The sequence below is a fragment of the Leptinotarsa decemlineata genome, unplaced genomic scaffold, assembly GCF_025532065.1.
Source record: "Leptinotarsa decemlineata unplaced genomic scaffold, Ldec_3_MD MMD2_tig00078346_RagTag_RagTag, whole genome shotgun sequence".
In the NCBI taxonomy this organism is placed as follows: domain Eukaryota; kingdom Metazoa; phylum Arthropoda; class Insecta; order Coleoptera; family Chrysomelidae; genus Leptinotarsa; species Leptinotarsa decemlineata.
In genome coordinates, this window is record NW_027412724.1 from 3374380 (window position 1) to 3389389 (window position 15010).

Consider the following 15010-nt stretch of genomic DNA (forward strand, 5'->3'; position numbering starts at 1 on the left):
ACTTGTCGATTTCACCATGAAACATGTCTATTTTTTATTTTTTAAATTTTCTTCACATGAAATTATTTACAAGTGATTAGAGAACACAAAAATTGATGTGAGGTATTTGTCTAGAAGAACTTGGAATTGAAATAAAAAAAATAATAATAATAAGAGGAAGTGAAGAAAAATGCTCCAACCATCGCATTGTTCAATGTGTACCAAACCAAAAAACAGTGTACACCCTTTATTTCACTTCCTTTTCCTTTATTCAATATAAACTTAACAAATATAAACTTAAAACTACCATAATTAAATACTCCTAACTAACCTAAAACTAATCTTATATTTACACTTCATCTACAAAAAGAGTGTCCATAACTGTCACTATTTTTTTGTACAGCTTCATCGAAGAGGTCTCTGCTTTACACCTTTCCTGCAGAGATGCATACTTCCGATCTATTTCGGCCATTTCCTTTTGGAGTTCCCTCCGTCGGTTATCCATTTCAGCCATTTGTCGCTTCATGGTAACCAACGCGGCCTCGCTAGATCGGGCAGCTCGTTCTGCTTCCTTGCATCTCTGCAGAAAAACACTCATCTTTTCACTAACCTCTCCGATAGGCTGTGGCACCAACACCTCAGGATCCGCCGGTGTCGCTGGCAGCGGTGGTAGTCGCGTCACCAACGGCGACAATATCACCAACTCCGGAGAAGGACTCCTCGGAATTTCCACTGCTGCTGGTGCTGCTGCTGGTGTGGAGGCCCTCTTACGAGAGGTCGAAAAACTACCTGCATAAGGATTAGTCCTATTGCAAGTAGCTCGGTACTTTGAAATAGGACCAACCCTTGCTGCAGGTCGTTGGCAAACCTTCTTCACAGCCCTGACTTCCTCCTCCTCCTCGAATAAGTCAGGGCTAGAAGATCTGCACCTAACTCGCGAACGCGAAGTGGTTGGCTGGTCACCCGTCACCGCTCTCGAAGATGCTGCCTCCTCCTGGTCAGCGGACACCGGCAGAATAGACGCCACAGCATTATTCACCTCCTGTGTATTGGTTGCCATTCTGAAAAAGAAGAAATAATACGAAGTTAGTTGATATAAAAAATAACATTCCTAATTTACTTACTCAAATATCAAGTTGGTCGTCGGAACGTACTGCCTTGTTGTGGAGTGGACTGCTCTCGATGAGATGACTTCTCGAACTGAATGTTGTGGAGTGCTCTCCGGAGGGTATCGACTTCGATGCGTGAGCGGTGGGAAAATGGTGGGAGCGCACATGCGCGATGAGGGTAGGGGTGTACATGCGCAAATGTTGGGAGTCGGGGGGCGGGGCTTCGGGGAGGGGAGGGGCGGGGCTTCGGAAAGGGGGCGGGGCTTCGGGAAGGGGCGGGGTATCCGAAAAGTTGGTGGCGACGGGGGGGGTGGGGGGGGGTGTGGCCCTAACGGGCCACGCCCACTGCCTGGGCTCCGCCCAGGTGGGTGGGGCCTCCGGCCCCAGGTAGGCGGGACATCTGGAGAGACATCTACGCCTGCTTCGCGCGTTCCTAATATAATATGCAACCGAACACCTAACCTAACGTATGTATTAACGTAACCTAACCTAGTACGCTAACCTACCGCTATGCAACCGAACACCTAACCTAACCTAACCTAACCTAACCTAACCTAACCTAACCTAACCTAACCTAACCTAACCTAACCTACAGTAACTATTAACCTAACCTAACGAGGGAATACTAACCTAACACCTAACCTAACGTAAGTATGCAGCTAACCTAACGTAGCTATTAACCTAACCTAACGAGGGAATACATTCACCATGTTGGTTCCATTAATACATCATCAGTTGGTTTTGGTTTTGGTTGTATTATTCTATGATTTGGATTAATGTTCAGTCCTGGATATCCCAGTCCACCTGATGATGATGGCCTGACTTTATAGTTTCTCTCCAAAACTTCTTTATGGTTTTTCTCCAATACTTCAACTCTCTGTTCCAGTACATCATACTTTTTCATTGTAGTCCCTGTTATGTTTGAAATAGCATCAAATTTTTTATTTGTAGACGCTGTTATGTCAGACATTTTTATGTCTACATCACTTGTAAGTTTGTCAAATTTACGAGTGAAAGTTATCCGAGCCTCTGCAATTTTATCGTCAAATGCTTGCCGGGCGTCCCGAGCAATATTGCCTATTGTGGATTGTATTGCAGCTTGTAGGGCTAGAAGTATAACTTCCTTTGCCCCATTAATTTCCCCCTCAAGATATGATACGGTTACACAATCACTCTTGTCAATTGGTTCACTTGTATTTTTCAATATTTTCCTTTGCATGTCATAATGACCATCTTTTGTTAATTTAAAACCATTCCCAGGAGGACCTCGAATGACATTACCACCCCATTTTCTTTTTCTACCAAACTTATCGATTGCTTTAGACATTGTGCACTCTACGATGATTCTCTTCAAACTGATATTTCTGTCATTTACATTATACTACATATTGCAGTAATTGATTAGGGAAATCATCATATATTATTAATTATAAATGGCTACATAAATATCAATATTGAATTTTCCGGTTTTGAAGATATTGAATGATATTTCAATCATTGATCTCGGCAGATAATAAATTAATCAATTGATCCAATGGAGTCTCCTGAGATTGTTATTGTTGAATAATATTACTTATCCAACGAATGTTCTCATTTGGATCGTTTTCATAAAATTCAATATCATTATGACCCCAAGGAAGAGTGTGGGTAGTATTCGGAATGATAAATCGTTTATCGTCGTGATATGATAATGCAACTTTATTTTTTAATTCAGTATACATATCATGTAACACGCTTCTAAATGAATTCATCTTTCTGAATATCATACCACCTTGTTCGACGATTTTTTGATAATCTTCTCATGTCAATTCATTCTTTATTACAGATCGTTTAACCCCTTTGGCTTTCTTAAATTCACCATCAACAGATTTCACATAATATGCTTTAGCACCTGTACCATAAAAACTCATGATTGGATCATTTGGAAATTCATCTTTGAAGTTACCCAAGACTGAACTTGTTACTGGAATATTGAATTGGTTAACTATACTGTAATTGGATGTATCAAATCTACTTATGTTAGTTTTTATGAATTCATAAAAATTTTCTGTGTTTACTTTAAGAATGAGCGAGTCGGTATCTGTGTAAAGTAAAGAGACATTTTCATCAAAGTGTTGTTTGATGCATCCATAGAAAAAGTCATACATGACTGTTTTAGATAATTCTAATATGGAAAATCCCAAATATAATGGTTTATCGTAATGAACCTTCACTCTACCCAATTGAATGGCAACGAAATTATCAGTGAAAATTGAACAATTTTTGAAATTTGGTTTGGCTATGAGAGTGCTGGCACCTATATTTTTCTTTATATTTTCCCAATGTGTAACGAGTCTAACATCAATTCGATTATCTACATTCTCCATTGTCTTTCCATACACCGCATTATTCATTAGTTTATAGAAATCTTTAACAGATTTGTTGTTAGACCTATTACGCATTTCAGTATTAAGATCTATATAGGGTTTCATCCAGCATGATTGTTTGAATTTCAATACTCTATGTGTATTCATTACAATCAATCCATTTTTGACAGCTTGCTGTAGATTCCTATAATGAACAATATATTTTCTTTTATCATTCAAATTTGGAATTAATTTGGGAATTTTCGATTGTGTACGAGGTGGTATTATTTTTTCGACTAAAAATGGAAGGTCAGAATGTTTATCATGCAACTCTTGTGGATAATGAATGTCCACTTCAAATACATACCCATATGGACTATCAGTACTCACATCCATCACATCGAGATTAAGAATTTCATTTGGTGTCAACCATGTAAATTCACTTGTTGGTAGAGGTTGTGACATACTGTGACCGTATAGATTTGTTGCATCTAAATATGTAATGAATGTGGAAGGTTCGTTGGGATTATAATTGGGTAAAAATCTATTATTTGCTATATGTTTCCTCTCGCTACATTGACTAATTCCACCTCGTATACCTTTTTGAAAAAAGTGAATCATATCAATGTCAGTTAGTAATTCCAATTCAACATTAGTGAACTTCAACATGGCATCCCATGATAATCCAGGTGCAGTGTAATATTGTGCCGGATCTAAGTTATATATCTCTAAACTTGTGGTGCGGAAGTTTTCAAAAATATCACATAGTAGCAATACATCCGACTTCAAATACAAATCAGAGTATTCCCCCAAATTCTGACACTCGAATAAATTCCAAACATTTCTAGCCCTATCATAATCAGTTTCCGATATATGTTCACAATTGAGTGTGTCATAAAACTGATTTTTTGTCGGAAGTAATGGATAATTCAATTTGTCAATGTCATCAACAAAACTATATGGAAATACACCTTTCTGTCTCATCAAATTGAATTTCTCAATTTGTGGGAAATGTTTGTGCATCTCCAAACATTGATCGGAGGTCAAGTTTGCACCCAACTTCTCCAACGAATTAGTCATAAATTTATAACTATCGATAAATCTCATTTTGAGATAATTCTTCCTAACCACACCATCTTTATCGGTATAGCTGTGTGTAAAGAGATGCTTCGTGAAAGATATATATTTCTCTTTAGTTTGCGGGATAACATCAACTTTCTCTTTATTCCTATACAATTCTTTTATGAATAAATGACAATCATAACCACTTAAATTATGAAAAATGATAGGTATGAAGTTTGGTATTTTGAAATTTAAATTACATTTCGAGTGAGCGGCATGTGATCTTTTCTTTCCTGTGACATGACAATGTTCTCTTACTTTGACGTCACCATCAGTAAATGCTTTATTACATATACCACAAGTTCTGGCTGCAACAAACTGTTCTTCTTCTTCGACAGTTTGTGTATCCATTGGTTTAGGGTTTCTGAGATGATTTTCATGTATCTCTTTCAAATCATCTTCAATGCTACTCACAAATTTCTGAGCTGCATCTACACCCCTATATGTAACAAATTTTGTCAAATCATCATTATATGAACACTTTATCAAATAAGCAAATGAATATGGGGCATGTTTGAATGTTTTAATCGTGTATGAACTTCCAGGATTTGGCTCATTCACATGAATCGGTTTAAGCACTGATTCAAAATCAGCATACACTACAAATGGCACCCTCATTTGCCTCTCAAAGTTTTCAAACATTAGTTTATTTTCCGCAACCATTCTACCATATTTATTGATCTTTAAATTAGTAGTTGGTGTTGTGGTACTAATGTGATTACAATCATACATATTATGACGTAAAAGCAATCTCTCATCAGAAAAATATATCAAACATCCGTCACAAAAATATTTTTTCTGTCTATGAGCTGATAGTTGATTAGAAACTAATCTTGAAAGATCTTTGATCCAACAATAGTGACCATTACCGGAGTCATCAGTTATAAACAACAAATTGACATGTCTCCGGAGTCTTCTCTGTGAGTATCGCAATGGACCAATCACTTCATACTTCATTTTACCCTTCTCAAATGTACTCTCTAAACCGTAAACATTAATTGAAATATCATTCCTATCTTCGAATATTTCGATACTCTTATTATTAACTTTAACCGGAAAATCCATACCTGTGACATCTAAAACAGTGGAAAAATGTGGATATGACGTAAGTTCGGACACTCGACTATCTGCAGGATATAATGCTGATGTTATAGCCCAAGCAAAACAATATTGATCTTCATTACGAACATTCACAACAGCTTTCTTCCATTGAATACATTGAGGCAGCTTCACATATGAACGTCCTTCCAGTGGACTGTATTTATTAATGTTGACCTCGAGAAACAATATTTTTTCACAAGTCCAACCTGAATTATAAAAAAAAAATATTACTATTCAATCTTATTGAAATTTAAAAAAAATAAATACCTGAGTCACGATCCTGGATCTCAGTCGTTTGAGCCACAATTACATCACGGAATTCATCAAAAACAGCATTCAAATCTGAAGATTGGTCCACTATTTTATTTTGGGAATTAAATGACTTCGTGTCCCTCGAATCATCAGTCTGAAGAATATAATTCCCAAAAACTTCCATATTCACCTTGATGCTTTTATGGATCCTGATGGCTGATTCCAGTAATTCAATGACCTTCTGCCTAATCTTATTGAAAAATGACATGTAGTCACTGGTTACAATCGAACTCTCCACCCTGTATGTAGCAATGCGGCAATTGAATGCATTCGTTATAATTTGAACACCGTCAGACAATTGAACACATGCATTATTTTTATGACTCATGGTTCTTCGGTGAGAATTCACTTGGGTCATAGGAATTGTCACATTACAACAATTGCACGTATACATAGGTGTTGCATTATCCACTCTCACCCGTTTCACTGCAGGCCCTCCTTGGCAACTCTGGAGCTGATGCCGACGAAGATTATCACTACGAGTGAAAGATTTACCACAGTCACAGGAATACATTTTATATAATAGTTCTCACTAACTCACTTGATGTAAACTGACATAGCCAACACTCGTACGCTTCTTAAATACACTCTGATAGGACCCGTCAAGACGTCATAGCCAACCCCACTTCTCAACTACATGCGCCAAGATTACCTCCCAACTGAATGCGATAACATATGTCGATATACGAGCAAGCAGTGGTCGTTGCGGTCTCGGAGAGGGTAGACGCTAGGCAGACAGTCCTCGGCTGCCGTTGTGTCACCATCGATAGCGGGGCTAGAGCGAACCTTCATCGCTTCGGGAGAGGTGAGGGCAGACCGATGAATACGCATTACTCTGCCACACGTCGTGGAGTGAACATGTCGCTCTCTAGCCGTTGAACGGTTATTGCTGTGACGTCACTCCACTACTAACTTGGTGCCCTAACACCGATGGAGCATTTATTACTTGGAGGATCTTCGAAGTATGCAGACGTATGTTTGTACATAGACAAACAAGCACATGATGAAACCCTGTACCGTGCATTCTCCTACACACACACACACACACACACACACACACACACACACATAAACACACAAAATCTCATATGAAAAAAAAATCTGAACGATCCATGCACCAGACACTTCAAGGTCACAACGCCTTGACTTCACTGCACAACAAAAAAACTTCACCAAACAACAACCAATAAAAAAAGCAATCAATACGTCATAGTGGTGGGGGGAGGCCGAGAATCAGCTGTAAACAACTACTAACGAGGTCTCACCTTTTAACGTGTGATTGCTAACACGGTAACATCACGTTAACATCAGCAAAAGCCAGCCGCATTTTGTGGTTTCAGTTAACAGATCCTGTGTATACAAAAAACTATAGCTATCTGTGTGACATCTGGGTCCAGGAAATCATACAAATATGCACTTGAGTCTTGAGTGCTATGTCCAATGAATTATATTTTGTATTCATATTGTAACTGCGTGTGGCAGATACCCCACGGAAAAATAACAACTAACCCAACTAATGCTGAGCAGTAAGCTGAAGTGAAACCATCAGGCACCTGTGCAACGTCCTTCATTTGGGAAATTCGTTGCAAATAACCTCATATACATGGAAAGCTGAAATTGATTTCATTTGGTCAGAACCACTAGCGATAGACTGATTTCGGGGTACTAGCTCCCACCCTAGCTACTAGGGTGGGTCATTTCAGACGAAGTGAACCGTCTGAATATCTCAAATAAACAGAATCAATTCCAACTGGTCATTAGCTCTATTTGCAGTTGATTCAGTAGGATGTAGCATTGCGCCACTTGCAGACAAAGTCTGGAAACATTTCCACAAAGATACTCCGGGTGGCAATCATAATAATAATCATATTCCAGAGAGTTCCATATAATATATTCGAGTTCAGGTGAAAACACCTCACCCTTGTTTCTCATGTGAACCGACTTTGTAGGTACGTGTGGCAGATACCTGACGGAAAAACAATTACTCAGCTAATGCCGCACAGAAAGCTGATTTGAAACCATCAGGAAGCTGTGCAACTGGAAGATTCGTCGCAAGTAAGTTCCTGTATAAGAAAAATCGAAATTAATTTCATTTGGTCTTGACGACCACCGATAGTCCGATTTCGAAGTACTAGCACCTAAACAGTATCGCTGTGGTCATTTTAGACGGAGTTGAAATACAAAATTAATTGTAACAGGGATTCAGTTCGGTTATTACAACGTAGCAAGAGATCATTTCGAAGTGCAACAAGCATACACTTTCAGAATAATTCTTTTCCAACTGAATTTCTTCCCATTAAAATTCTAAGTACCCGTGTGGCTTTATTTTTCACTTCGACACGAGACGTGAATTTGTAGAGATTTTATTTATAGTTTCTTCAAATATTCTTCATTAAAACGTCACATACAGAGTGTATCTCTAGTTTTCTCAACAGGATTGTATTCTCCATGTGTTCTTCAAAATCTACCACATTTGACAAATCAGTCATCCCATAAATTTTTCCACTAATGCCCACATTCACATTAATGCTCCTCAAACGATGATGCCTTTATTATCTCTGACAGAGACGAATGCCGCAACATCAAAAATGCAAAATTAATACCACCCCGTCTCATTTTGTATTAAATCCGAAGATCTTAATAATAAAAAATAACCTATCATTATAAAACCAAGCTAATACGTTTTTGTCCCCTTCAAAAGTGAGAGAGAAAGAGTCTCGGAATAGGGTGCGTTTGTATGAAAGAATACTTCTACCAAACAATTTGAAACTATGGCTAATCTATTACCCCAAAGCTTATTATTCGGATATAATAAATGAGAAGTCATTTATATTCTATTTTAATAATGCTACAAGCCATTTAGTATTACTTTGTGTGCAAAAGGGCCTCAAAGAAATTTGCATGCTTGTTTATGACTTGATTTTCGACGTACTGAGGAATATTTCATATCATACATTTTATTCATATCCGTAATTGATTGATTGTTAGATTTAATTGTTTTCTCATGAGCAATTCAATCATATATCAATGAATGATGATCATACGTGTGTGATAAAGAATATGAAAATAATACTTCAAGAAAATCTTGAGGAAAATAATGGGGGTTATAAAGCATGATTGTGGAGTCTGAACTATTATAAAGAACAGTAAACTTTTTTCAGTTCCATTTATACACTGTCGTAGTTATTCTCTAATGGTACAAACACTAGTCGAATACTCTCCCTTTTTCTCAGTACTCATGGTCTACATATCACACGGATACCAATGATCCGACTATTCTTCAACAGTTTGACGACCTGATGGTATGTCTTATATGGAAGTTTCCAGAAAAATAGATTCGAAGATTTTAGAAACTGAGAGATTAAAAATGATTATCCGTCTCATCTTTCAATACCTTCACTCATCGAATATCATATTCTGAGCAGAATTATTTCATAGATATCATTGAGCCTATTCTCAACTTCAACTTTTCAGAATATGACATTGTAGATGTTTTTCATCAGGATCGAAAATAGAATTTACCTGTGTATCTATGTATGACTTTCTCATGAAAAAACTATTTATTATCGTTACACTCCACAGGTCAGCTTTTCTAAAATGAAATAACACAATACTCCAGCATATATGTGTAATAAGCTCTCAACAAAATAAAAGACCATTTCATCATTCTTCTGCCTATTCATTTTCTTCAGAGCAGTTATAGGCACATAATCCTACTCTCACTGAGCTCAGAAACATGAAGACTTGCTGATTTCTCAGTAACTCTTGAAAGTATTTCATCATTCCATTAGCCAGTCGTCAAGTTGAATCTCTGTATTTCCATTCAGGTGAATTACAAAGGAGTCATGTGGAATTGGCAGATAACTGATGAAAATATATAAGGTTTTGAATTGTGAGATGATTTCTAAATAGTTTACAAAATCGCAACATGTGTTTCACTGTACGATAGCTTTATCAAAAGTGATGATAAAGTATGAACAAGCCTGATGACACCCATCAACATAGACGTGTCTCCTTTTCTTCGGCATATAGGCTCTAGTTTTTGTCATGGTTTTTGCTTGACCTTTTCGATTTGTTTTTGAGAACTTATGTTTCTTTCTCACGTAAAATTCCGCCGTATATTGATTCACCAATGATTCATTGTAGTATTCCCATCGTCTACTTTTCTAAAATTATTTTTGAAATCTTTTGAAATTATCACTTCTTATTGGAGAATGAACCGTTCTGTTATCTAACGCTTTACAGCGCCAGTTGGTCTAGCTTCCCTTTCTCTCACGCATACCTCAGTGGAAAGCAGGCTCCTCCTCTCTCATCGGACAAATACTCAGTGTTCAGTGTAGAGATATACTGTTGACAGTATTATTAAAATACAACCAGCAAGCAAGTTATATTATTTTATTATGTGAAACGTGGCTTAAAATGATGATACTAATTTTGTGTATGTACGTTATTAGTATCATCATTTATTTCTACGAAAGTAACAATCGGCTTATAATAGCTATACTATATGTACATACAAAAAATATTCAATAAAATATATTACTTCAAATTATCACTTCTGTCGGGTGTCCCAAAACGCACAGGTTTTTTTCACTTATCTATGGATATTCATGGTTTGCTTCGTTGTTAGCTATAGATACTGGAAAACTCAGGTAGCAATCAGTTTTCTCCAGCACTTTCAGCTTCATGTCACATGATGATCATTTCAGAATTGATTTGTCTAAGGAATGTTTTCATTATTTCCATTCCGTACAATTTTTTTATTCCACAACAGTATTATAATGGCTTCCATGGACTGATCCACAATATTGGTTTGGTATTTAAAGCTATTTTGGCAGAAATGTATTTTGATTGTTGAACATGAAAATGAAAGAGGTCCCATGGATAAACTGAAGTTTCATTTCTTTTTATCATTCTTTTCGAATCAATAAAAAAAGAACAAATTTGTATACGAGCAGAAAATATTAAAAAAATGTTTCACAATAGTAATCTGAATGGCTTTCTGAATATCTTGTTCATTGTGCTAACGGATAAGTAGATTGTGTTTGAAAATGTCTAGCTTGTATCCGATGACCTGCAATCATGATTGATGACTGATTAGACGATTTGATAGTCGTTTCTACGTTTATCAAAATGACGCTGAATATTCTGAAACAAAACATGTTGGCTCCAGACAAAACAACTAATTTTATTTATCTAGATGATGAAAATTATCCGGTCAAATTAGACCATGAAATTAGAAGTGAAGGTACAATTTTGTTTTCGCATTCACCTGAAAATTGGTATGAATATTCAAGACACCATCATGAATGAAATCTTTGAAATCCTCATCGATCCGATACCTGGAAAAAAATTTAATCAAGGTCAAATGTCACAAAAACGGATGTTTTGAGATTTTCAGCCAAACGGTAACTCTTATCATAAATCCACGATATTATCAAGGTAGTGTACTTATCGTGTTTTTTCACGTTGTTGTCCTGGTAGGCCTTTACCACGGATCTGTTTTAATTCTGTTTGATTTGAAACCATTGATTATTAAAAGATACTGGCTAGGGTGTAAATTGGAAAAAATAAGGAAAATCATTCGTCTGATTCATAATTCTTCAATACTTCTGATTCCTTTTCTTCTTGTTCTTGTTCTTCTTCTCCTTGTTCTTCTTCTTCATCCTAGGTCCAAGTGAAATGCCTTAATTGCAATACATCGCATTTCTCCTCATTGGTATCAAACGAATCCTCAACTATTGGTAATTCAACATTGGAGCACGACCTGCTTTGGAGACATGCTGGACATGCTGGAGAACAAAACAGTCCAACTTTTCACAACCACATTTAGCAGTTTTTCCGGCGCAGGTGGGAGTGAAATCTAAACTGGTTCTACTGGTATAGTCGGTCAATTTCCAAACCCAGTATTTTGGTTTCGGCTGATAACCAAGCCATACTGAAACTTGGTAATATACCCGTAAAAAAAGTTGCTGCTCCTGACCCATACATTATTATATCATTATAAGATGCACATAAACTGAAAGATGAAATGATTTGTATAAGACCCAAACCGTCGATAAAAAAAACTAATAGACCTAATTGTAATTCAGACTTGAAAGACCTTGGCCGAAGAGCAGTCATGATAATATGGCTAATATTTGTGAATAATAATCTTGTATGACATATATTTGATATTCTATTTTTTCAAATCACTCGATCTGGAAAATGTGTCAGCGACTTTGGGATTCCATTGTTCAAATCTTCAAACATATGACCTGGTGGAGAGTTGTTATCAACATATAATACTGTTTATTGAATGATAGCTGCAGCAGCTTCTAGGATTCTGAGTCGTTCTTTTTTTTCAGTTTTTATTTCGTACCAAGCTTAATTCAAAATATCATGATGATTGTCTTCCAAGCATATGAATGTTGATACTCCCGACTTTTCAGTGATACTAATATCACTACCATACCTCAGTTTTATTCGTACCTACAGCTTTCTTTTATCTATATTTGTAGTTTTACAAACATTTCACAATTAGTTCGAAGTGAACTGAGAGTCATCGCTGTCGTAAGTGAATATTTCCTCCATTGCCAGATTCGTAGTTTCATCTTGGAGATGACTGACTTTAACCCTAGAGGTAAATTTCAAGAAGAAAATAAAGCAATCATGATGATACGTAGCCTCAGAAGCAACCAAATCGTATTCGAATTCAACTTTTCAGAATCGAATATTCAAATGTAAGTGCAACTTACTTGTTCAATTTTACAGCGAGAATCCAAGGACTTTCTTTTCTAATGCTCTTCATTCAATTTCTGGTCGCAAAATTGGCATTGGTTTTTAAAACAACAAGCTTATTCATTTATATATGCTCTAGTACGAGAAGGACTTACAGTAGATGTTTTGGATTCGTGTTCTTCATGTTGCTTTTCAATAGCTGCATCTATGATTTCTTTCTACTTTCTACTATGATTTTCACGACACTCCACATGTATGGTCCAAATTTCTGTTCTTTAAGATATTTTGAAAATTCATTAGCTCTTTTAGTATTTGCATTGATTAATGTCTGCATACCACTTTCAACAGTAATAATTTCACCTTTGGTTTATAGTTTAGCACAGATAAAACAATATTCTGATATTTTCGTGATGAGATGCAAAACAGCAGGGAACAGGTTGAAAAATATAGGTTAGAATAAACATGTGTTTTCACTCCGGAGTGGTGCTCAAGACTAATAGTATTACATGTATTGGGTTTTTTATCGACCTTTTTTTGGGTAATGGTTACCTTCCACAATCTGAAAAAATATAAAAATTATAATGGAGAACTTTATACAAGTGTAGAAGGGCAAACTTTTTAGTTTACCCCGATAAGTTACTGCGTAAAAATCAAAGTATTTTTCACAAAGAAAAATCTTCTATTTATCAGTAACTTGTCGTATTTCACAATTTTGACTATCAAAAAAATATTAAGAAATTATACTTATCTTTTACGTTTCGGAGGCCAAAATCTGCCTCCGTCTTCAGAAATGGATAAAAATTCGAATAAATATGCAGTTATTCCTTTTTTGAGAGCTTATTTCTTTACTTCTTCGACAGATGTCAAAGAAGTTTTGAAATATGAAATTATGTCAATGTTGTTGATTGACAACTGAAATATTTGATGTAATACAAGGTACTCTCCGATATCAGTTTTTTGCCATTACCATTACCCAAAAAAAGGTCGATAAAAAACCGATTTTTTCCTCCACAAAAAATGACTTTCGTTGAATATGTATTGGGTATTCTAAGATGAAGCAGATATACGCCCCTAACCACGCAGGGCTAGGAAAAGAAGTATTCAGAAATGTTTTATAGATAATATCTGTTCTTCAATTTTTGTCTGAAATAGTTCTATGATAAAACTCACCGTTCTGCTGAAAATTGCGATAAACCCGTTTTCGTGACTTTTGACACCCGAGTAGATTTTTTTCCGGGTATTGGATCGATGAGTATTGTTTAAAGTTCACTTATGATGGTTTAAGCTGGGTGGGATTTTTTTATCTTCAGATGTCTAAATTGTCCGGATAAAATATTATTCTCCTTTTTGAATTGGAAGATGTATATTTCTAGGAGACATTATAATTTTTCAGATAAGGAAAGATTTGACTTTCTACTTCTCCATCTTTATGTAACAAAATATGGTAATCCTCCTATATTCTACATCAAATGTCTCAGGTGTCACGTCAGCTAGGCCAAAACCTGAAATTAAAAAAAAATGTATGGAACAGATTTCACGGTGAAATGAACAGAATATAATTGTGAGAAGAATTATCGAAGTAGAAAAGAACAACCAAAAACGAGCATCAGATGACCAATAATATTCATGGCGTATTTTTTTAATTGGATCAGAGTTCTGAATGATGACCATTCAAAATAATAATTTCATCGCTTTGATTTGTTAATGACGTTATAATGTTTCAAATCCGAAGTTCACTCAATTCACACAATTCACTCAATCATATAGTGATTGACGGCGGTTGAAAGTTCAGTCTTTGACTATCTTCATGTTCAACAATCCGAAAATTTAAGAAATGAATCTCACCACCTCAGAAAAATCCGTCCATGAAGCAAAGGTCCTCAACTTTCGCTGGTGGGACAAAAGTGAATCCATCGGAAAGCTTAGAAAATCACATTGTCTTTTGCAAACTTTTTTGAAGCCAGGTGAAGTCATGTGAATGAGCAGTATCAGCAGAATATTCTGAATAAATACAAATACATTTCACATCTTATTCTCAAACGACCAATCAGAACTATTTTCTATTTTTTCTTCTATGCACTGTTTGGTCATATTTATTCTGAATCAGTTAGGACACATATGCGCTCACTCGGATTTTTGGAACTTCTATTTCTCATTCGATCATGAATGCGTACTGACTCCTTTCCATTCAATAGTTCTTTCCAAAATTGTTGATTTCAATAAAATTCTTTGATACCTCAATAAACACTCCAAAATGGGGTGCACACCGCAGACACGTGTTTCTGGCAATTGGCCTCATCAGCGCGGTGCAGCCCAGTGTAA

At 36.2% G+C, this 15010-nt stretch overlaps 1 protein-coding gene across 1 annotated transcript; it reads right to left on the minus strand.

Annotated features, from left to right (window-relative positions):
• Positions 1-205: 205 nt before the first annotated feature.
• Positions 206-1339, minus strand: LOC141487026 (uncharacterized). Its single transcript, XM_074185753.1, has 2 exons — positions 1104-1339; positions 206-1040 (listed from the first exon to the last, which is right to left on the minus strand). The coding sequence occupies exons 1-2, from the start codon at positions 1253-1255 to the stop codon at positions 329-331; spliced, it is 864 nt and encodes a 287-aa protein (XP_074041854.1). The 5' UTR covers positions 1256-1339; the 3' UTR covers positions 206-328.
• Between the last annotated feature and the right edge of the window lie 13671 nt (positions 1340-15010).

What these genes read in the sequence shown, in the direction of transcription:
- LOC141487026 (XM_074185753.1), bottom strand. Translation starts at nt 1,255, where the DNA reads ATGTGCGCTCCCACCATTTTCCCACCGCTCACGCATCGAAGTCGATAC. An exon ending in ACGACCAACTTGATATTTGA is followed by an intron (nt 1,041 to 1,103) that starts GTAAGTAAATTA and finishes CTTCTTTTTCAG; the next exon opens with AATGGCAACCAATACACAGG.